The sequence below is a fragment of the Dermacentor silvarum genome, chromosome 2, assembly GCF_013339745.2.
Source record: "Dermacentor silvarum isolate Dsil-2018 chromosome 2, BIME_Dsil_1.4, whole genome shotgun sequence".
In the NCBI taxonomy this organism is placed as follows: Eukaryota; Metazoa; Arthropoda; class Arachnida; order Ixodida; family Ixodidae; genus Dermacentor; species Dermacentor silvarum.
In genome coordinates this window covers 53,861,935-53,886,140 of record NC_051155.1, presented here as the reverse complement: position 1 = coordinate 53,886,140, position 24,206 = coordinate 53,861,935, and the positions used below count along the sequence as shown (strand labels likewise).

At 45.2% G+C, this 24,206-nt stretch overlaps 1 protein-coding gene across 7 annotated transcripts in view; it reads right to left on the bottom strand.

The window, feature by feature from the left end:
* Positions 1-24,206, bottom strand: part of LOC119441473 (uncharacterized) — a 99,771-nt gene that overhangs the window by 51,957 nt on the left and 23,608 nt on the right. For 3 of the 7 annotated variants that reach the window (XM_037706092.2, XM_037706089.2, XM_037706090.2), the window contains exons 6-9: positions 23,683-24,008; positions 15,561-15,677; positions 11,231-11,317; positions 2,549-2,845 (exon numbers count right to left, since the gene is read on the bottom strand). In XM_037706092.2, coding sequence (XP_037562020.1) covers positions 2,549-2,845; positions 11,231-11,317; positions 15,561-15,677; positions 23,683-24,008 — 827 coding nt within the window. The remainder of the gene's footprint in view (positions 1-2,548; positions 2,846-11,230; positions 11,318-15,560; positions 15,678-23,682; positions 24,009-24,206) is intronic. The other 4 variants (XM_049661316.1, XM_049661317.1, XM_049661318.1 and 1 more) reach the window with 4 other exon arrangements.

The window sequence follows — 24,206 nt, the reverse complement described above, 5'->3', positions numbered from 1 at the left end:
ACACAGACAGTTTTTCGTCGGTCTCATCTTGAGCACCATTGAGGCGCAACGCCTGCAACGTCGCTGCTGGAGCTCATCATTGTGCCAAGGTTGTGAGAAGCCTGGTATTTGACAGGGCACTGTTTCTGCTATACAGCAGCAGTTGTCTCACGTGCTGTGTTGATCTAACATGTCTTTGACCATCGTGCGTGAAGAGTTCGAGTGTGACACTAAACCTCCGTATCACTTTTAATGCTTTGTTTTTGGGCGAAACTACCAAGTGATCAGGCGCGGATCCAGGGGGATGTCCGGATGTCCTGACCCCCCCCTCAGATTTTTGCATCGCCCCCTCGCTGACAGGGGGATGGCCTTGTCGCAAAAAAAATGGCCACCAGCATTCTTCAAAAGTATTTTTCACCAGTACCCGTGGTATCAGCCATGTGGAAGTAAAGCTGGCTCGCTCACAAGCTTAGTTGTGTTCCGTAGGAGTGTGGTGTCGCGAAGTTGCCGTAGTTATTTTTTCTTATGAACACCTTGGACCTCCTGGCGCCTGCCGTGCCTTACTCGTCCCGTCGGTGGCGTCGAATGAATGAGGGGACGTCCCTTTTGCCAAGCACGCCAAGGTCCGCTTGAGCGCCTTCGCGCCTGATTAGTTTCCCCTTGGGGTGTCAACGGTTGCCTCATTGGCTGTCATCGGTTCCGCGACCTACCTGCTTAGTGAAAGAGATCTCTTGCTGAAGTGTTCATATATAAATAATACAACTAACAGCTAAACTAAGAACTACGCATAGGCAACTTTTTTTAACTGTAGCACTCATTGTGATCACAGTTACACGTTGACAATATCCAGTACCAGCACAGTACCGTTCATACGCTACAAGTTTTTCATTGTAACTTCGCAGTTTTATTGTCGTACATTAAGCATAGGAGGCTCAAGCCCGCCGGATCTGTTTATCTGAGCGGGCGTTCTCGCGGAGCGGGGCGAAGCCTGGAGCCGCGGCTGCGAAGTGGGGGAGCGTTACGTCAGCGGCCAACGCCAGCGCGCGGGCCTAGGATGGCGTCGCGTGGTTAAAGAAACGGGAGCAGATGCGCGCCTTGTGTAAAAGGATGACGTCGCGTGGGAAACAAAACATGAAGACGCTGGCTCGCGCTCTCGCCTACTACGCCACATCGTTATTCTTGTAGGTGGTGTCGTGAGTCTTCATACGCGGTGATTCGCATATCGTAAACAACCAGCGTAGTGGTTGCTGCGTTGGAGCGGAGCGTTACGCCGGTATTCAAGAACGTTCCTCTAGTCAACACACCACCACGACTCAAGAGAGAAGATGGCACCGCCATCCCTCCACAGAAGTGGTCACTGAGCTTCATAATCATTCACTGGAATTCATGACAATTGTCGCGTCTTAATTCTCGATTATTCTGAGCAGTATGACAATTGAAATTTGGAGTCTGATATCTCGGAGCACGGACACGCTAGAATAACTCTTCCGACTGATACTGTGTAGAAACTCGACTGTCTCTAAGTTTTCAATACAAACATACCCACTTACTGCAGTCAACAAAAAATAATTGTTTAATTTTAGTTAATTGGGCTGCTCACAGCGATAATTATCATCTCACTTTGTGCACCCTTAGTCACATAACTTATTTTCACAGGTGGTCTTCGCGTGCCTCTCAGTGCCTAACTTTAAGAAAACCATAAAGCTTAGTTTTGAATACCCTGTATTATCAGGCTTTAGTGAGCACTAAATGACTAAAGCACTAAACCCCCCCTTTTGGTGGTTGGTACACACAAGGGAAATGAGTGTCTGTAGGCTAATAACTGGAGGGGGTTAGACAAAGTGCACGGCCCAAAGTGCAATGCCGAAGAACCAAAATTAGTGGGTGGTAGTGAATGGCCTCACTTATGTGCAGGGAAAAAAACTGACTGATCTTGATCAGATACATGAATAGTCAAAAGCGGGAAGGGGCAGCTACAGCGGGTTTAGCTAATGGTGTTGCACATCCTTTTGCCATGAACAAGACTGTGCACCCCTCCTCCAACCCAAACCAACCCAAATGTCACTTAAGTCTGCTCTCATGGGCGCTATTCCACCAACGGCTGCTATTGAACATTGTATTCACGTCTAAATTTCTGCACCATCTTTCTCCTGGGTGCAACCCTACAGACCCTTTAGCTGTTTACTAACATAGGCCCTGGATGGCTTCCAGCTTTGCCCACTGTCAAAACCCACTAAATTTAGAAGGGGCAAAAATTACAAGGGCGAGTAGCGGGAGTGCGTTACAAGAGAAGCCCGCAGATTCTCTTCACTTTTCCCCCTGTTGAAAATCATAACTTTACAAGTTAGGTTTGCGTAAGTTATATGAAACGTTATAAGCATTATACTTGAGACATTATGCACCTTTCTTTTACCTGAAAACGTAAAATGAGACTTTCTGTACATCGAAGCACCATATCAATCTACTATGTTTCCACACAGTAGACTGATGAGGCCCATGGTCGGAAGTTTCTTGGGGCCACAGATTGTTGCTGTCATTGCGCGTGTCAAACCAAAGGCTAGCCACTCACCAGGCGTACTGGTTGTCGACGTGGTCGTTCCAGCCACCGTGGAGACGACGCAGTGCTGGTGGTGGTGCTCGGTGCTGTTTCCAGCAGCCTCGGCTGCCCCATCTTTGAAGATGCCCCCCGAAAAGCCAAACACAGCATCGTCGGGCATCTTGATGTTGCCCAGGCCGGACGACGTCACGCCGTCGCCACCGTCTCCACCACCCTGGTGGTGGTGGTGGTGGTGGTGGTGACCACTGGGCACATTGAGCAGCCCGCCGGGGGAGCAGGGGGGCTCGGTTTTCTCTAGCTGGGTGGTGCCTGGACACGGTAGAATAATGCAGTGAAGTCTCACACGTGGGAGAAGAAGACAGAAGGGATTTGCATCAAAGTGAATGTCATGCTTATATACTCCATCAGTTCCTACAGTGCAAGGTAGGCTAGGGTTCATGTCAGTCGATCAGTAACACAACCTGCCTGTGTGTTTTAGAGGAGGAAGGACCCACCCACTGTGTGCTACTAATCCTTCGGTGAAGTCTGCACTCAGTGTCACACAGAGCTATCACAAGCAGGCCATGCAGGAAGAAGTCCTTCTTTCGATTCTCTTTCCTAATTGGCTGACGCAACCCACAGCTCTTGCTGCACAGTACTGAATTGCTAAGATGGCACATAGTTGGTTGGCAGTATTAAGTTTAACAGCATAGACTGAGTAAACCCCGACTAGCAACTTTACTAGTCTGTGCTGGAGTCTTTATCTTCTTCCTGCATCTTGTTTGTTTAGTACTCATAGCTTAAAGAGGCCCTGAAACACTTTTCAAACTAATCCTAGAATGGCCTCACTATTAAAGTACGTCACCTCACGAATCTCTTGGCCAAAGTTACATTCTTATGTGGGCAAACGCAACCGAGCGCGAGTAGGCGATAGTTGGATTCTTCGGAGAAGTGCGTCGTTTCTATCATCTGAAATGCAGATTATCGCTTACTTCAGCCTGTTTTGTTCACTGCACCAAATATTATAGACAGTAACAAAAGGAAAAAGTGCACTGATCCATGCACCCTTCTTGACTGATGTCAACTATCGGCCAATGGCAGCACTCTATGCGAATCTGCTCCTTGACGTCAAGGGGCAACCGCCAGCAGCCGTGAAATGGGTGAGGAGAAGGCTTCTGTTTGAAAAAGGGTGCATGAAGAAAAGCTAATTTCGCGCTCTGTTTGTGAGCACCACATGCCACGTATGACTGCAAAACTTGGCTGAGATGTTCACAGCAGCGTGTACTATTTGCAGAATGTACTTTTTCACCAAGCTTGAGAGGTGGCTCAAGGCCCCTTTAAGATGAAGGGATTTGAAAATTTGGGCTGGTGATAATGAGCATTTTGGCATAGTACATTAAAAACACAAAAAAGCAAGAAACCATAACACACATAGAGTGTACTGTGTTCTTGTCTTTTTAAACACATTTTAATAAACAGCATTAAAACGCTCAATGGGTTCAATGCATAGAGCTTTTAATTAAAGTTACAAAAGGAAAACCCAGCACTGCAGCTCTTCTAACCCCAATGGGAATGATTGGCAAGATACATTTTTCTACAAGTTGACATGGCTTCATATAGACAGTCAAATTAACTTCTCTTATTATTTTTTGTGGTTCAGCTATATACTGTGCTAGACGCACAACATTTATTTAGAGGATTTCAGTGTTTTTACGTGAACAACTACTGTTTCTTTTCGTTATCTAATATTGAATGCATAAGTAAGTCTTGACACTTCTGAATATGCCTGTCGCTAGGATCTGGAGCTGCATTATGTAAGGGTCCTTTTCATTCGATCTAGCCATTCGCATATCACCTATCCTAGCATGTTGCCGATAACAGCGATAACGAAGTATAGCATATGCCCTACAATGACAAATGACAAAAAAAATAAAATAGAAGGAATCGTTACGTAATATGGCCCCTGGGTGGGTTTTGGGCAGTGACACTCACTATAGGTGACTATTCCAGATATTTCTAGAGTTATTTTCATTTGTGATGCTCTTAATGTGCTACAATGGTGAAATTAGGAGATGACAGTATTAGGTTGAAACAGAATCCTCAAAGCCAGAAAGACGAAGTTTAGACATAACCCATGTAGTACGGTCTATCATTCTATGCAAGGCGAAGTGCTGTATCATCGAAGCAAACAGATATCATATTCGGTCTAGTGCTTTTAGCACAAAACTCTATGGCTTCAGGCACCTATTATGCACAGTCGCCAGCACCCGTGCCATTCATACTCATCCCAGAACAATGCAGTGCCTTGCGACACGAAGCTGGCAACGGTTGACAAGTGCACAGAGAAGATGCAGAGGCTAGCTGATTTGGCTCTAAAGAAGTACTGACATAACATTTCTGACTAGTCACATCATTTTTTTACATTAACTGAAGGTCTAAGCCCTTCTATATCTTCGAAAACAAAATGGTGGCAAGCTCGAGTCTGGCCTAAATAGCTTTGTGTAAGATTTGTTTCTACGAAACAATTTCAGTGTATGTACCCAGGCAGTGAATGCATCATGACATCATGCTACACTCAGTCGATTTTCGTTTGCTGGACATGCCAGTACACCTAAGAGAAATGCACGTGGTGTTCTTCCTTACGTTCTAGTGAACAACAGCATCACACCTAGCCTTATTGCTACACAATGTCAAATTTAGCTCTTTGTCATAATGTCATAACAATGTTGATGATGCCAGGCCTGGCATTTCAAGACGACTTAGTGTCAATTTAACCACCGTTTCTGACGAGCACAGCTCGCCTTCTCCGAACTGTTTTAAAACCGTTTTGGACGGGTGTAGCTTGTCCGCTCGAGACAATATCTCCTTTTAAGCGTTTTGAACGAGACACGTTCGTTTGCGGGCTAGTTGGTGTGTCGCTTCGCAGATGGCAGCACTAGGCAGATAATTTCTTTTTTTTTTCAACCCCTGTTTCACTTTTCTTTCGGGGGCAACTCGTGTTTCAAAACATGGGGTCCGGTGGAGCATATGTTGCTGGTCCTTCGGCGCAGAAAAGAAACCTTTGGCTGTAGTCCAGCTCTTCGGATGATAATGATTTCGACACCGAAGTTTACTTCGTTTCTGGAAGAGAAAGCGATAACTTCGAAATTGGTGGCGCATCGACATGAATGACAGCTCCACGAAGCCTCCTTGGTTTCAGTTTTTGGCCGCCCCAGTAAGGCGTTCAATATAACATCGCCCTATGACTTGATAAAACTTTCCGCACTGCGCTCTTGCTGTTTGTTATTGTTGATTACCAGCTGGTCGCTCGCCTCCTTTATCATAAGCAATAATACACTTTATTATGCTAATTTGACCTAGTATGTTCTTCAATTTTTTTTCAAAATCGAAAATTTGCTTTTTAGAAGGAAAACATTCAATGTCAAATAAAAAAAAAATTAAGCAGTTTGGGCATAGAAATTGTCAAAATAATAAAATGGTTAAGGGGTTAAAACATCTTAGAAGCATTTCCCAACCATCATATTCGCTAAGCGTGATGATCCTCTTATGTACAAGAAGCATGTAGTTGAGCTTATACAATTTCGAAAAAATATGTTAGTAATTTTCTCAGATATGATGCCAAGTTCAGGAATTAAATTTTTTTAGATGACTAAGAATACACATTAACAGTCTATGTTCGGTTCTATCAGTTTAATGAGCACATTTGTCTAGGCAAATTAAGGTCTAACAGAATGTGTAAAATATTTTTTTATAATTTTACATTGCAAAGATTGTAAAGAAATGTAGGTCTCATACTAGCACTCATAACTGAAACTTAGTTCACCATAACGAACAATTTATGGCAGTAACATGAGAGGCTTTATTCTTTGCATCGAACCAAAACTAACGAGATCGAAATAATTCTGAATGAAAAAAAAAATAACAGCATGCTACATAAAAATTCATTCATTCCAGAATAATTTCTACCTAATTTTCATACAACGCTTGACTGATTTTCAACCTATACATACATAATGAACTCCTTCCGTATTAATTTAATCAACTTGTTGCATCACCTACCGTAAAATACTGCAGAAGTGCCCAGTTGCACATAAGCGCCCAGTATTAACATTTCGAAAACTTCAGAATTCTGAAAATTATATGTTAAGTGCTCACCACCTCCAAAGCGCCGGCATCAGCCAAAATATTCACCCCACTGCGGTTGCTACAAGGCGCTAGGGGCACTGACGGGGATACAGTCAATATCTGATTTTTCGGACACCCTAGTGGCCAAAATTAAGGAACACATACAGTGTCCCATGACAATTGCCCCTTTCCACTCATGATATGCTTCGCCGCAATACTTTGCGTATGCTTCAGCGCATAACGCTACTGTACTGAGGCGAAGCTGACTTCCAGGAACCAGCATTATGCAACGTGCTGTGTTTTTTAAGCTTCGAAGCCATTGGCAAGAATTACAAAGGCGGAGTCGGCGCCATTGTGAGCAGCGGCAAATTGTTCCAATAGAAACATGGCACCGAACAGCAAAACACTTGGTAGCGAAAGTCAAAGGCGCTAGGCCTAGCGTAGCCGCGGTGGTGGCTATGGCTGCCAGAGGACCTGCATGTGAGAGCGCCGGTTCGAGACGGCGAGATAATCGAAATGCGGCTGTGGTGGCTTCGATTAATGCAGGTTCGGGCCTGCGGTGATGGCAAAATGTCCGGAAAATTGTACGGCGAACCTTTCTCGCGTTCAAAATTTGAGACGTTCTTATAAATTGACTCTATGCGGTACGTGGCAGTGCCGCGAAGGCGTCCAAATTATCGAGCATGTCCGAAAATTCGGGCGTCCGGAAAATCGGTCGTTGACTGTATTCGCTTACCCATCATTTACCATTTCAAAATAAACATGCTTTCTCCGATTTCGTAGCCATTGTAGCCCTGCCTAGAAGTTTTTCGTTGGCCGCCATCTTGGTTTTCACTGCTTCGACCGGACAAGCGCCCCATATCTAGATTAACCCAATTTTCAGTGAAAGTGGGGTGAGCGCTTCTGCGGTGTTTCACGGTATGCTTATATAGCGAGATAACAGTGACCATTCGATATTATGACATATTACATGTTTATGTCTGTCCGTACGTGCGATTTCATTAATCTTGAATATCCTTGTTACCCATTGTTGCCATTTAAAGAGTTTCTTCATGATACTAACATCATTCAGGACCCTTTAACAATTTTTTTGGGTCCCAAAAAGCTTAAAAATGCAATGTACTCTAAAAAGAATACAATAACCTTTTAAACTTCTGAGAGGTATGCCTTGCTATAAAACACGGCCATGTCAGAAGTTGTTGTACAATTTTATTTTTGGTGGTTCATCGCATGGCCAACTAGGTATGAAATAAGTATATATAGAATGTTTCATTCAAAAACCTTTAATTAGAAAAGGAATTATGCTTGCTGATGCATGAAAGAACTGCAAAAAAATATATATATATGGTCGATCCTTCTTTCATAGGAATCGGAAGAACACGAAAGTGAAACATGTCTTCACAGAAGCTGTTGAATGTTTCCTTCATGAACTCACGGCTCGATGCAGTGAACGGCGCACGATTTGTGGGATGGAGACCGTGTTGCATGTTTGCTTCGCGCGTGGCATCCTGTTGGCGAACGGAGTCTTAACGTGCTGACTTGCCCGCAAGAAACTTATAAGGGCGTTCTAAGCAGCGTATCGGTGCATGCGTCCATGGCGTAATGGTTTCAATGTCGGGCTTCTGTACTAGAGGTCCTGGGTTCGATTCCTGCCGTCAGACACTTTTAATAATGTTTATTTTATTATTTATTACACAGTACTTCGTTGAAACTGAGTTTACAAAGTCACAAAGCCGTTAACACTTGGTTCTTTATTCTATGGCAACACCGCGCTGAAGTCTCCGCTGCGCTGTGACTACCGAAGCGCTCCCTGTCGGTGCTCGTTAGTGCCACGATGCAGTACTTTGCCTCACCAATCCCAGATGGCGGACGTTACATCCAATGCCGGAAATCAGTCATGAAACCCAGGATAAAACATCTTCGTGTTAAGAAGCTGGCTCTGAGAAAATCAATGAGAATGATTTGAAACACCAGTAGTGCTCACAAAAAACATTCAAGAGAGCTAAAATTCCCCGGAGTCCTAGCTTGTCTTCTCCCGCTTCTTAATTTTGTCTAATTTTGTCCTTGGAGCACCTTGTCTTTCTTCTTCGAGCTTGTTTTGTAGCATCATTATGGTAACGGGTGGCCTTTGCATTCAGCGACCGGCAATTTGTGAGACAATGTTAAGGCAAATCTTTATTCTGACTTGCTTCAGCATACCAAGTGTGCCTCTCTTGCCATTGCTGAAATTGCACAGAGCATCATACACAGCAAATTTGAGAGTTGGAAGGCCACATAGTTGTCCTTGGTTGCCCTATGCCAATTTGTACCATTGAAGCACTCATTCAGGGTAACACAACATTTGACAGCTATGTTTTTTTCCTTCCAGTGCAGAGCTTGACTCCAGAATACTGCAGCCACCCTCCATATTAATAACCAAGCTTCAATGCACTTCCTGAAGCACTCCCATCACTACGTCCATTGCGCACTATGGTTTTTTTATGTACTTACACCGGGCAGTCTCTGCCTTTCTGCAAATAAATTTCTCTCTCACACCAAGCTTTCATCTATCTTGCCTTTGCCCTCCAAACCTCACCCTAGTGAAGCTACTAGTATAAATTAGGAAACTACAGTGTATAAAGACAACAAATAAAGTCAATCTATCGTTCCTTCAACAAGCAAAAAGTCTGCAGAGCGTAAACACATTTCAAACGTAGTGTGTCCCCCATACTACAGCTTGTTTATTACAGGAAACATGCTGCAAATGCTTTTGAGTTCTTATTACTCATTTGAATTCAAAATTAACATTAAAGAACAAGAAAATAGTTCACAATTTGGGCAGTTTTATGTTACGCATGAAACTGGTACCTTCAGTTTCGAAGTAAAAGACACTGGGTGGGTTACAGGTTTCCCTATATCTTTTCAAAGAAACAACACAGGCACATATTATGAAATATTGCTGCAAAATATGCTCTAATGAATCGCACACTTGATTACAAAAAAAATAAGAAAGAAAAATAAGAAAAAAAATTGCGTTTTCAACATCACCTTAAGGTTAACCAAACGTTTTTCTGTACACCTGAGCCGTTTGATCTCAAACTTTGAACACAGCATTAGGCAGTATACTTCATCTCATAACACACCTGCCTGGTGTGTTCAACTGTGTGTGTACCCAACTACAAGTTAAGCATGATAAAGTGAGGACAATGAGCCAAACGGACTGGCAGTGCTGTCAGCTGGCAAAGCATGGAGCAGGAAATTTCATCACTACTCTCAGTATTGCTTGCTGTGCTCGACTGTTATCAAGACAGTATGTGGAGTAATTTTTAACCTCATCAGAACAAACTGTGCAGGTATCAATATCAAACAATACTTAACAAATATGGTCTTTGAGTACTTAACAAATATGGTCTTTGAGTAAGAGTTAAGCGTAATGAAGTGAGGAGTTTCACGTGATAACTTCTCCCTTTAATGTTGTTAGACCAAATCTTCTTTTAGTTGACAGTGCAAACCAAGACAAAATGATGTACACTATTGGGCACATTACTTAAGCATCAAATGGCGTTCTATGCCAACTTAAGCATTATGTCTAAAAAGAAGCCCATGATTTGGAAGATGTCAGTGGAATCTGAATTCATTCTGAAATCCACAATCCATTCGATGTCGAAAATAATTTTATGAAAGCCAATGGTCATTCAATAAACAAAAAGTAACAATTGGAATGAATGGAAATTCAGTGGAAGCCACATGAATCAAGTGATGAAATCATTGTTCTACTAGAAGGCATAACAACATGCAATAAATTGTGTGCAGAAGTTGGGTATTGGTCTCTGAATGTCTGAGCAGGCAGCATTTGTTCCGTGCAGCAAGTCAAGAACTAGGTGTCCATGTTTTAATCCAGCAAGCTCGCCTCAAAGTGTGCTTACATTCTCTCTTTTCCACAGCCATTCATTTCACTCTTTTGATGTGACAATCTCTGCTCGTAGAGTCGCTGGACATTCTTCATTTTACAATGAGTCGTGCTCATTACGCATTCTCGTTCCTTGTGCTTACGCAAGACTGCATCAAGGTTTAAGATACCACTTTTCTTGCTTGACGTAAGTAGTGTCACACAGATTTTTTGCTTGTTAATGATTGTGGCCACACAGGAAAGAATGGCATTTTGATGCTGGTGTGTCATAAAATAACAGCACATCCATACAACTCATCATGATTTTCAGTAAAGGAGTAATCGGTGACAAACGCGTGCGTACTGTGTTACTTGTTTCATGGAACTGTGAAGTCTTATTGTTATTCTGTTCAAAACCCCAACAGTCATCTGCTCTATTTGAGCATGTCCCATAGCTAGGTGAAAGCAATGATTTTGATTCTCAGTACAGGAACAATTTAGTAAGAAACACATGACTGTCTTCTCATTACTTTCAGCTGTCAAACATCTTCATTATTGTCTTCAGATACACAGTGAATGCTTGCTGTGAGTAATTTCTTGTGCGGCATCAGCAATAAATCCTTGAAACTTTGTGGTGCACTGACTTGTTTGTGAACCCAACATCAACCCTATTTATGACGGTTAGCTGTGCTCAGCTCAGCTGATCAGTTGAGCGGGCATACCGGCAAACACGTTGCTCTTGACGCTGTCACGTGGCATGTCGGCGTCATCGTCCGAAAGCATTGCAGCGTGGTGGTTGTCTTCCAGTCCTGAAGTGGGGAACAAGCAGAGTGGCAATTGGCACCAGCACATGCTTGCTCGAAACTTTGGGAAACAGCGCAAACAGACGACACACAAGAAGGGAGACACGGACACACAGGCGCCTACATGCTTGCTCGTAATGAGTGCTGACGCATACGTCTTGAAAAGGGCACACTACTTTTCATGCACTTAAATGTGCAAAGCAGGCAACTAAAAACAATGATGTTCAAGTCCTCATTCCTTTCTTCTTGTATTGATATGTAACTCAATACCAGGGGAAAAAAAAATGTATATTAAAATCTCCCCTTGATGGAAATGACACTGCTTTTGAACTGAATCATAGCCTTGCTCCTTTGACAACATTGTGCTGGATACTCAAATTAAATAAAAGGGTGAAAAGTTGCAAGGCACACGACTTTTCTTATTGCAAGGTGCTTGATGTGAGATGACATCACTGTAAGCAAAAAAAAAAAAAAAAAAATCAGCACTGACAACTAATGATTATACCAAGGTGTGAAATAAGAACATGTTGTGTTCAACATGGGAGCAGCCTGAGTGAGTGACAAACTGCAGCAAGTCAGCCTACTGCCCAGAGCATGAATGGTGTGGCAAGTGGCAAAATTTTCCAAACATTGCTTTTCTACAGTAAAGAATTGCCGTAATCACTGACAACTGCAGACAGGCAGAAACATCATCACTAAGTATTTTCACACATTGCTACCCTTTGTCTGATAAATAAACACTAAATATTATAATGAAAAAGACACATGCAAAGTCATAATGCTGTGTCCTCATTCTCTCGGCCGCTTTCAAAAAGATGTGCAGTTTTATTCTGTTGCTCTTTAAACATGACAGGTGCATGAATTGAAAGTAGTGTTTAATCTTCGATGCTCATAGTATCTTAATTCCATTGTTCAACTCCAGAGGACATTGAAGATTAGACCATACAAAAGGACTCACGAATGCAAGAAAATACATCAGATTAACTTTTTTTTGGAGGGGGAGGGAATGAAAAACCTTCAACTAACAATAAGCCCCAACACTGTGACAGATTACTGGAAACTTCGTGAAAAGACACGGCGAAATTAACATACCTGAATCTGTTAGAAATAAGTGAAACTGGTCACCCTGTCCAGATTTTGCATTCCAACAGCAACATCTAAATGTTGTTTAAAAGACAGCCTCAGTCGTGTGCACAATCAAATGAGTACAAAGCTTTACCTCTAGCAACAGACAAAGAAGAGAAAAGAACAACAGAAAGCTAGTGCAAGCCAAAATGAAACATAACATCACTGGGAAAGTCTTACTGGCCCTACGCATGACTGTGATGTGCACAAATGCAGTGACTTGTGGAGACTTCGTACCCTTCTAAGGGTGCATTCACACCGGTGATTGACAGAGCTCGTGCGACTGACTGCAACTGCGCAACCATTGTTCACACCGGAAACTGCAGCCTGCCCACTGCCACACCAAAATTTCTCATGATTACTGCCACTCTTACAGCTCTAACTGCCATAACAATGCAAAATAACCGTCAACATGTTCCAACATCTTCCAAAATAAAAAAAAAAACCCAGTCATTTTTCTACCAAGGCGACCCTTTGCGACCGGTCGCTTTTCAACCTTCGTTCTGGGGTGTTACGTCAGAAGGGAGGTAACCAAATTCATTGTGTGCCCTCTGTGAGTCGCTGAGGTGAATGAGCCCTAACAGTGTGAAGTTGTGTCGTGCTAACTGCCATGACTACACTGCCATTCTCAATAAGCGTTTATGGCCTAAAAGGCAGTGTCCCTTCATTTCTGCAGGAAATGGAATGAACATTCAACCAGGATTATGCTGTCCCTGCTAAGCAATGCAGTGCAGACTGAATGATCTGACTGTTCCATGGTAACGTTATGGAGGACAGCTGCGAAGTGCAGAATGTGGTACTGCACCACTAGGAATGTTGACTTGCGCACCAGACCACTGTGTTAAGGAGGCAGCTGTCTGACTGCACCCGTGAAATGCCTTTTATGCTGACAGTGCTTTACATTCGTTTACACTATCGCTTGCCATTTTACCATGTGCCATTAAAATTCGTAACTTTGTGCCGCTCTCATGACTGATGGCACTAGAACAGAGCAGCTTACAAAACTAAAGGGGCACATGGGGGCGGAAGGCAGGAGAAGGCAGCATACCCTGTCCCCTAAGCTCGCCGAAAGGGTTGAAAATTTGCAGTGCAATGTATAGTCTGCTGAAAAACTTGCAGACGAGTATCAAAGGTAGCTTAACATGACAAACAGTGCAGATGAAGATACAAGTGTTGTCCGCATGGGACACAGCTCACATCACTGGTCCCACTGTCTGCTATGCTTGCCATGTTAAACACAAACCAACTAACCAACACTAGTATGAAAGGCAGGTAATTCGAAGCATGCACACTGGTGAAGGGTGTAGTAAGACCAAGTGAAAGCTATCTATTCATTGATTGAAATACTCCTGAATGGATTAATATGAGATGTTTCTTAACATGTGCTAACATGAGCTAAGAAGTGATAAATAATGTGCGAAGAATTGGGTGTGGAAGACGGGACTCTTGGTAGGTGCCCCTTTGTATGCCTATTTGCCAAACAGAATAAGACCACTTGAATGTAACAGTATGGCAACATGCAACACTCCAGGAAGGCCAAACAAACAGCACCATGACATATGGTGTACCGACCCCCTTCTCAAACACCTGTTGTCTAGTTTCTCAGAAAGGGCAATGACAAGTGCTGCCATTGCCATTGTACTTTTCGTAACAGATATTTTGTTTGCCCAAGCCTTGCGTTGCTTAACCCTTTCACTGGCAGCGCAACAATATTGTTGACCTAATGATAACATCTGGAAAAACTAGACAAATCCAAATATTAGCCTGTGCCTTTAAATTTACCGACCAGATCAACTGTGCTACTATTGAAAATGTCTATCGTGAGCAGCAGCAGTTTTGTTGAGAAAGCCCGCAGGCTTCATCGTTATCTACTATCTATCTAAATATTATCTCACGTGTTGCCTTTGTTTTTGTGTGATGGCTAGCGCAAAGTGGAAGAATCTGCCATTTACGATAAAGTTGGAAATTATCAAGTTGAGTGCGGAGAGAAATTAAATATGGTGTTGCTGCAGCGTCCATCGTGAGCAGCGTCCTGGGATGACATTCAGAAGGAAATGATCCAATGTGCTGGTTTGCAAATTCCCGGTGACGACACTGGAAAATCTTCCAATGAGTGCAATGAAGCTATCGCCAGGTTTGACAAAGTTTGTAGCGATTTGTCAGCAATTATAGAAGGGTCAACGTTTGACAAGTTTGTGTCCGTGGACGAAGGCGCTGCGACTACGGGAGAGCTCGAGAATGAGGAATGCATTGCCAATGTCGTGAATCACTACACACACGAGTGAAGGGAACAGCAAGTACAAGAACTCTGATCCTGCGCCCTCCTGCTGCAACTTGATCTGTGTGCTCGCCCTGTTCCGGTGCTTCAGCCTGAACTTCCAGTGGAAGGCTGAGACTTCAGCTGCTCCGAGTCACTGGACAATGCGAAAAAATCCATGCTTTCCCACAAAATGATTCGGGACTATCTTGTGCCACAGTAATCCGCAATTAGGTCCATTTCGTCAATGAAGTTCCATTACAAATTTTATGTGCTTTCATCCGTCAAATTCTTAGTTCTCACTGAATTTAATGATATATTGAACTAATTTGTGTTTTTTTTTTCTGCGAGTTCGATACTATATGCAGGTTTGACTGCACTACTCATTTATAACAAATTTAGCCAAACTGAAATTTTGTTGCAGGTGGCCTTCAATGGCCACGCCATTTTACAGTCTACGGTGTACGCTACTATTCAGGTGTTGAACAAAGCAGTGTAAGTTTGCCATGTGCCACACATTTGAGCTGTTTATCAGACACCTCTGTGCAGAAGAAGCAAAATGAAGACACCAAAGATTGTCCTCTTCTACAAATGAGGCACTTGCCGTACATGGGCTGGTCACATCCGGAGGTAAAATGATATGTCTGCAGACAATTTTAAATGGCTGTCCATCGCCTTCTCATCACTGATGAGAAGCTGACCTCTTCATCACAAATAACCTGGCCCTTGCTCGTCTGTGGAGTGGGGTCTTTTTGTTTGACCTGGCGAAAAGTGGTGCGCCTCAGTTTCCCCGCTTTGCCTACAGGGCCCCCAGGCCACCAATGACACAACGGGGGGGGGGGGGGGGGGGGGGAGGGGTCGCCTCACCGGAGGCCATGTTGCTGGCATCCTTCTGGGACAGCTCGAACTCGTCCATGGCATCGAGCAGCTCGTCCTTTGGCACCACTGGCTGGCCCTTGGTGCCAACACCACCGCAGGGCACTGCTGTTCCAAGGGTGGACGAACAGGAGGCGGGAGCAGTTTTGCTACGCTTCTCAAGGAATGCGATTGGCATATGAGCTAACTGGTGCACTTTGGCAATTAGTTTAGGTATAATTTAGGAGAAGGCTATCAAGCATACAGTAGACTTATGCTTACTTGACTCCGGTTAATTCGATCCCGACCGAAGGTCCCAGCCGGCGCCCATACATTTCTATGGGCCCAAGCTTCCGTTCTTCCGATCTCAAAATTGGCCTTTATCAAATACATAATTCAAAATTGACTGGTCAGCTTCGCTGCAATACAGCCATATTATGTGGTGAAGCATACTGTACACCATTTATTGCAGAGAAGCATACCAAGAATGGGAAAGAGCCACTGTCACGGGACACAGTACACGTTTCTTAATTACACAGGCGTGGATGCACTGTCTCCGGTCACAGTATGCGCACCTATACATCTAATAAGCATACTGGCAGCCATTAAGAGCTGTTTCTGACATTGCTGTACCGATTAGAGCCCTCGTTTCGCCCGCCATGTGCGTCTTCTATATGAGACAGCTAACAGGGCCTAGTATGTTTTCCTTAATTATATGCACGCGCACGAGCCGTGCACAAAAGCAGAAAAAAGCCATCTGCAAAAGAAAGGCTGCAAAAAGCTAGCAAAAAGGAAGGCAGTAAGATGAAAAAAAGAAAACTGCAAAAGTTGAGGAAACGTTTAAAGCCAACAAAAGAGGGGGGGTTATATCTAAAACTCTGAAGGCCTGTCAATAAACATATTAGGATTCTCGGTGCTGGAACAGTGACCAGGGATGGTGCATGTGCGTGTGTAAATTAAGAAAGGCGTGCTATGTCCCATGACAGTGGCACCTTTCCCCGCTTGGTATGCTTCACCACATAACAGGAATGTATTGTGGTGGAACTAACGTTAAAGACAAATACTCCCAAGTGAATCAACTGCCTGTTTTGGCGATCTTTCTGCCTTTCGCTCAATTCGATCTGCCGGATAATTTGACCAATTTCGTCGGTCCCCTAAGGACCGAATTAACAGAAGTCAAGTGCAGATCTAGTACACTGGACCCCTTTACACGTGTTCAGTAACATCCCACCTTTTTGGTCAGCACTATATACATATATTTCATTGTGCCTCGCAGCATTCAAATTAGATTAGGAGAACGCTTTAGCTCAAGGCCAACACTGAATTCCCTCGGCAAATGCACATGAGATCCGAAAATACTCTCCACAGTCCAATTTGAACGAAATTTGATGCATTTAGGGGCGAAAGTTAAACTTTGCAATGAAGCCAACAAAGCTCAAGCTGCCGGCGGTGCCATTTCTTGAAGACCGCAGTTGCCAACTTGTTTCACTTCCTCCTGTTTCACTTCCTCCTGCTTGCGCTTCCTCATGGATTGTGTGCTGCCATCTACTAGAAGCAAAACAAAGCACTGAGAAAATTAAAAGTACCGTCGAAGAGCAGAGCCCATCCTTGGCCATTTTGACCAGAAAAGGGATGGACGCGTCCAGCTTGTCCAAGGCACGGAATGAGTTAAACATTGGTTAAAGTAAGCTGGCACAACCTGTATAGAGGTGCCTTCATTTTTTAATAGAGAAGAATATGGTTAAGTTGTGGAATCATACTTTCATCCTTGCTGTCATCCAGTTCCAGTGCTGTTGTTTCCCAGTAGCTATGCACCAAATGGCCCAAGTTATGTACGACACTGAAGTATTCAGTGCTAGTATAAGTAACCACAAGCAGCTTGCATCTCTTAGCATAATGTCCAGTGTGAAAGAATACAGAAGTACAGTGAAATATGCAGCAGTACACAGTGGAATAAACAAGCCACCCATTGCTACAGTGATTAAATGACGCAACAGCACAGGCTTGAGTGTAAGGGAGTTAGGCATCAATGAGCAATGTAAGATTTTGTGAAACGGTGCAGTGATACAACATGCTAAGTTGCATATCTTAGGAGAGTTTTACCACAGTTGCCAACCTTGTACTCGACACTCACGAAGGAAGTGGGGTGAGTAAAACAACTCACCAGCGGACTGCTATCCACACAGTCCTAGTTCGACCAATGGAGCATCAAAACCAGTCAATCACAACAAACTAATTTTTTTAGCGGCGTCCCCCTTCCCCTAGTGTGCTTGATTACTGCGTGCCACGGCTGATAGTGTTGCCTGCAGTGGGACGATGTTTACAATCCCCACACTGTCCAACCAATGCAACATTGAAACCCATCAGACGTCTCAACGAAAGCTGCGCTTTAACATCGCATGAGGTGATGAGTAATAAACCCTTGTTTACTGCGCTGCTATATTTCTTGTAAATCACACATCTGCATGCACGTGTCATGTCCGAGAAATCAAGCAAGATCCGGTATGGCGTTCGAAATATCAGTAGCAGTATCCCTCAATAGGCGAAGCATTGATAAGATAGCAAAGTATTAGGCAACTAACAAAGACTTGTTTTAGTGGCTGTATATATTGCAGTAAACATTTGCTTAATAATTCAATTAACAAGCATGGTGGCATGCACGCACAGGTAAACATGAACAGATCTCACCTGACGACTGCAAACACTCACTACCACAATGCTTACGTGATGAAGAGTGCAGGCATAGGGAAGTGTTCGCTTCCCTCATGCTTTTCTGCCTCTCGCTGCAATGTGACTCCGAAATTTGAGATTACGCAACATCCGGCACTAAACACGTGGGAAGACCTCTCGTTACCTGCACAATAAGGCACGCAGGCTGCGTATGCGCCCAGCTACTCTGTGCACAGCGACGGCCTGGCTAGAGGGAGAGGAGATGCATGCTTTTACAATTACCGTATTTATTCGAATCTAGGCCGATAGTTTTTTAACACGAAAGTGTTTTATGCCGGGGTCCACCAAGACTTCACTGACGTATTTCCGTCACGGAAATACGTCATAGAACATAATACAAAGAAAGAAACCAGAAGAAAAAGTTCCACAAACATGCAAAATTTGGAAATCGAACCCACGACCTCTCGGTCCGCGACGATAGATCGCCGAGCGTTTAACCCATTGCGCCACAAACGCATTTGCAGAGAGCTACACAGACGCGCCTTATATATCTAACACTCCTCCGAGTACCCGCGCTCTTGCTCGGGGCGGTGCCGCCGCCTACGAGCAGAAAAGAGAAGTACTGCATTATGACACTAACGCTACAGTGTACTAGAAGGGGCAGTGCAGCGGGCGGAGCCAGCGGCCCATAGGACGCCTGACGCCGCCGGTGGCGAAAGAAGCGGCGGCGCTGCAATCGCCCACTCTTGAATGCGGTTGCTTGCTTCGTGGCTGGGAAGTGCTTGTCAGGTGGTGTTTCTCCCGTTTTTGTCTGAATGTGTAGTGCTAAATCGCGCGAATGGCTCGTAAGCGACGCTTAAACCATTGCTTCGCCCCTGGGTGCAGCACAGGGTATTCGTGAAGTCAAGAAACGGTGAAGTTTTCACTGTTTAAAGCGCCCGCAGACCCGGAGCGAAGAAGCGTTTGGGAACGCAATTTGCATAGAGGCGATAAGAGGCTGACACCGGATTCCGCAGTGTGTGAGCTACATTTTGAGCAGCGCTTCATTGTTAGAGACTATGTGCATTGCATCAACGGCACGGAGGTACGGATTCCGCGGGGGACGCCAACGATTATGTACAGTTAGAATATGCTCGCTCGAGATCGTAGACTCGTCTGTGCCCTCAAGCTCTGTAAGCTTAACAAACTCGATCCTGATTGCTGAACGTGTCGAAAAAGTTATTTTGGATGGCGTTCAGTTGCGACGAAACTGCCCGTATACTCTCGAGAGCGTGGGTACATTCAAAGCGACGAGGATAGACGCGCTATAGTTATTTCAGAGACTGCTTTTGCTTCTGTGTCAAGAAAAAAAGAATAAAAAGCAGCACGCATTGTATTTTTGATCATAAGCAGACAATACAGACTAAGTAAACTAAGTGCTTACGGGCAAAAATCTGAACAACGTTTCCAGCGCGCGCCAAGCATACACGAGCGTCGCAGTGGATGCGAGTGTGTGTCGTCTGCTTCTCTTCAAGAGTGGTCGATCGCAGCGCCGCCGCTACTGGCGCCGCCGCGGGAGCCACGCGGAGAGTGCCGCCCGCTGCACTGCCCCTTCTAGTACACTGTACTAACGCGCACCGACAGTGAACGCTTCGGTGGTCTCAGCACTACGACGCCTCGATGCCAGCATTCGAAGGGACGCTGGCATCAAGAAGCACTACCAACGCCACCTAGGTGGCGTTCACCGTACTCAGCACAGCGGAGCGTGGCCTCCGCAATTAGCTCTGAAAATGTTTCTGAAGTTGATCGCGGAGGCTGCAATTACGACGCGCTGTACGCGCTGATTTGACTCGGTGACGATTCAGTTACGTGCTTTGTCTTGCGCGTTGTATTAGTGTGTCAGTTACGTGCTTCGTCTTTCGCGTTGTGCTAGCGTGTGCAGCGTAGTGCAGCTTCCATATGCACGACGGTTGCTCATGGTCATCGACGTTGGTAGTCGTGATAGAGGAGACGTGCCACCAGGCGTCAGCGTGGGTGCATCAACGCCTAAGGGCGCTTTAGCCACAAAACACCAATAGACATTATATATCAATGTGCAATAAACATTACACTACTTCTGTGAAGACACGTTTCACTTTCGTGTTCTATACCGATTCCTATATAAGAGGGATCAACCACATTTTTTTTTCAAATAATCACATACGAAACTCTAGGGTCGGCTTAGATTCGAGGATTTTAAAAAACGCGCCAATTTTTAACTGAAACTGATGAATATGGTGCATAGTTAGCGCCATCTAGAAAAGTCAGTATCGCAGCCGCTACTAGCCGCGCCAGTAGCCAGCTGAAGTACACGAGCGGCGTCGCCATTTTGACCTACGTCGTATCGGTAGTATCGGTATGGTGCAGCATCGGCGCGCGGTGTGGCGTTATCGTAATGGCACCAAATGGGCGATGCCACTATAGTGCCGCTTTCTAAACGAATACTGTGTTTACTCGAATCTAACGTGCACTTTCAACACGACCCTAAATCTGCGTCGGCATTTCAAAATGGCCGCCTCGCACGCGCGTCGTGCCTAGCTACCGTAGCATGCGGAAGCTTCCTCCGTGTGCTGCAGTACACGTGCTTAGGCAATAGTCTACCGTCTGTCTTCACGTTCTCAGCGTCTGCTCTATCTATCAGCATGAAGTACTGAGTTCATCATGATGCCGCATTTAAAAGGAAAGTGATCATCTATGCGGAGACGGACGGAAATCGGGCCGCATCACGGGCGTTCAGAGAATCCGAAACTTGCGAGCGGGACTGGCGCAAACAGAAGGAGAGGATTTTCGCCAGCAAAGCAATGCGGAACGGTTTCAGTGGACCGAAGCAGGACGTAATCTGCGACGATACGATCAGGCTTGGCCCTATCTTGAAAGCAATCTGCGACTGATAAAGTCCGCCGCGCGCCGTGTTTTCGCCGCGTTGAAGCGAGAGGCATGCGAGCACGAAGGCGCGCTTCGTCTCCAGCGTTTTGACAGTTCGTTTCCGCGGTCAACGAGCGAGGTGTGTTCATGTTTGCTTGAGCGCGCGTGACACCGTGCTTGTTAATAGCGGTCTACTAATTTGCTACCGCATTCGATGCATCGCCTTTCGGGCGAAACTGCGACTTTTTTTATTCATCGCAACATCACTGCATCGGGAGGAAATCTATTTTTCCAAATTTTTCCTCACGGAAAAAGGGTGCGCGTTACAATCGAGGAAGCGTGAGAATCGAGTAAATACGGTAGTTGTGCTAGCCGTAGAGGCATCGTCAAACATTCAAACCGGGCGGAACTTCGGCATCGGTCTGTCGTTGGAGGGGGCCACGGGAGATGGTTTTTGCGTGCGCCGCAACGTGCGCTCCTTCCAAAAATGCAGCATCTCTAATGCGCTGGATGGTACTGAATATAGCGCACTGTTTGAAGATGTCAGTAGTAAGGAAGATAGCGACGAGACTAGCAGCGATGGTGATATAGAATGAGCTCGGCATGTACAAATTTAATAAATGCTGTTTCATTTTGCGAATGCTGTCCTCGCTTTTTCGTTCGGCCTACATTCGAGGTAAGTTTTTTTTTTTTTCGGACTTCGAACTTTTGGGGGGTCGGCTTAGAATCGGAGTCGGCCTAGATTCGAGTAAATACGGTACAACAATTACGAGCCCCATCTGACTCAATACATTTAGGAAACACCCCATGATATTGAGAACCCTCTGGTACTCGTACCCAAACTCTGAGAGAACTGAAGGGCCTCCTGAAGTGCTCCTGTAAACTTCTAAACAAAGTTAAGAAGCTTGCCCACAATGTGACGAAGCACGCACTTTGACTGTTGCTGCCAACGCACGCTTTCTGCTGTGTCACCCGTTGGCAAACAGGACATACAAGAATGCCTGGTTACCAAGCCCTCTGCGAAGAGGCCTTTAATGAATTCGTCTTTATCGCATTTTTACTGTATATATTCGAATCTAGGCTGATAGCTTTTTTTTTTTTCAAATAATCGTATCCTAAACTCAGGGGTCGGCTAAGATTCGAGGATTTTTAAAAACGCGCCAGTTTTTAATTGAAATTGATAAATATGGTGCAGAGCTAGCATCATCGAAAAAAGTCAGTATCGCAGCCGCTACTAGCCACGCCAGTAGCCAACTGAAGTGCACAAGCTACGTTGCCATTTTGACCTGTGTCGTATCGGTGTGCGGCGTGGCGTTACCGTAATCACACCAAACAGGCTATGCCACTATAGTGCCGATTGCAAACGAAACATGCTAGCCGCAGAGGCATTGGCAAATGTGCAAGACGGGTGGGACTTCGGCATCGATGAGAAAAACGTCCGTTGTTGGAGGGGGCTGGGAGATGCTTTCTGCGTGCGCCACAACGAGGATGGCATTTACCAGACCACAGCAAGGCCATCACCACGAAGTGGAGATCGTTTTGGCAGACTTCGTTGGGACGCAGAGAGCAGCTGCCTTTACAGTAACTACACAAGTGCTCCAAGCTAAAGCGAGGGAACTGTAGTTAGTGCACGGTTTGAAGATGACAGCGCTAAGGAAGACAGCGACGAGGTTAGCAGCGATGATGACGTAGAATAAACGCTGTTTTCATTTTGTGAAAGCCGTCCTCACTTTTTTTGTTCGGCCTACATTCGAGGGAAGTTTTTTTTTTTTTCTTGCTTTGGACTTTCGGGAATCGGCTTGGAGTCGAGGCTGGCCTAGATTCGAGTAAATACGGTATTTCATGCATGAAACCACGAATCTTGCAGAATGCATGTGTGCAGAAGGTGCCTTGTGTTGTGTTAAGAACCATGCTCTTTCTACTCTCGTCCCTCTCAATTTCGCCCCTCGAAATCTGACAAGCTCTGCCACCAGGAAAGTAATCTTTGCGAGAACGCCAATGTCTTGATGTCAGGCACTGCTCAACTAGATGCAACAAAGAGGAACGGAGCCACTGCTTGAAGCGGTCCAACTATGGTGACAGGTTTATTTATCTACGGACGTTTTTTTGCCAATGGCCCCAATTTACTACAGCAATATGGGCCCTTGAGGCTTCACCAGCCTCACTGTACCAATGCAGATGCCCCATTGTGCATGCATCAAGGTAAAGGATTGGCAATATCTAAACAAACGTACCAACTTGGTGTCATTGGGCAGCGTTATTTCATGTTATAACATTATTCCTTCTTGCTAATTTTCTGAGTTTTCAAACGTCCCTGCTAGAGTTACATTTGTAGTTTCATTAGGTTCGCGCATATGCGGTAAAATAAATTATTTTAGCATAGTGTTAACATTCTACCGTTACCGATACCACCTCCCTCCAAGTGTGTACGCACACATAAGTTGCCTGTGTACACATAAGTTGGCGGCTGCAGGTATCGGTAATGTTATGCTAAAACACTGTTTCTTGCGCATGCAATGACCGTTCTATGCCCTGAAATGAAGAATAAAACTGGCACTCGGCCAAGGGACTACTGTTTCACCTGTGTGTTGTGACGTGGTCGTGGTCCCTGGCGGCGGTGGCGGAGGGCTGATGGGCAGCGGCGTGCCATCCTCGAGCGCGAGTGTGATGCGTGCTGCCGGGTCCCGTGCCCAGGTGCGGTACAGCCGCGTGAGCACTGCCTGCATATGGTGCCAGCCGTCGGGTGCGCTGTGCGCTGCTACCGAGCACAGCGCCTCGGAGAGGTCACGGGCCCGTGACATGCGCTCCTGGTACTCGCGCTGCCCTTCCCCGGCCCATCCTTCGTTGACTTCGCCACTGGCACCTCCGGTGCCGCCAGCAGTCAGGTCGATTGGGAATGGGCCGCACCTGGTGGAAAACAGATTTGTCCGTGTCAGCTCCATGCAGCGTCTAAAACTTATACTGCACAGCGTCTCTATCCCCCATTGTACCAATAAAACATTTCCCATGAAGCCCCTACACAAAGCAAGGTGATATTTTATCTATGTCATGTCGGGATTCAGAGGCATTTGCTGGTGAAACCCTGAATATGCTCCCTTGCAGATG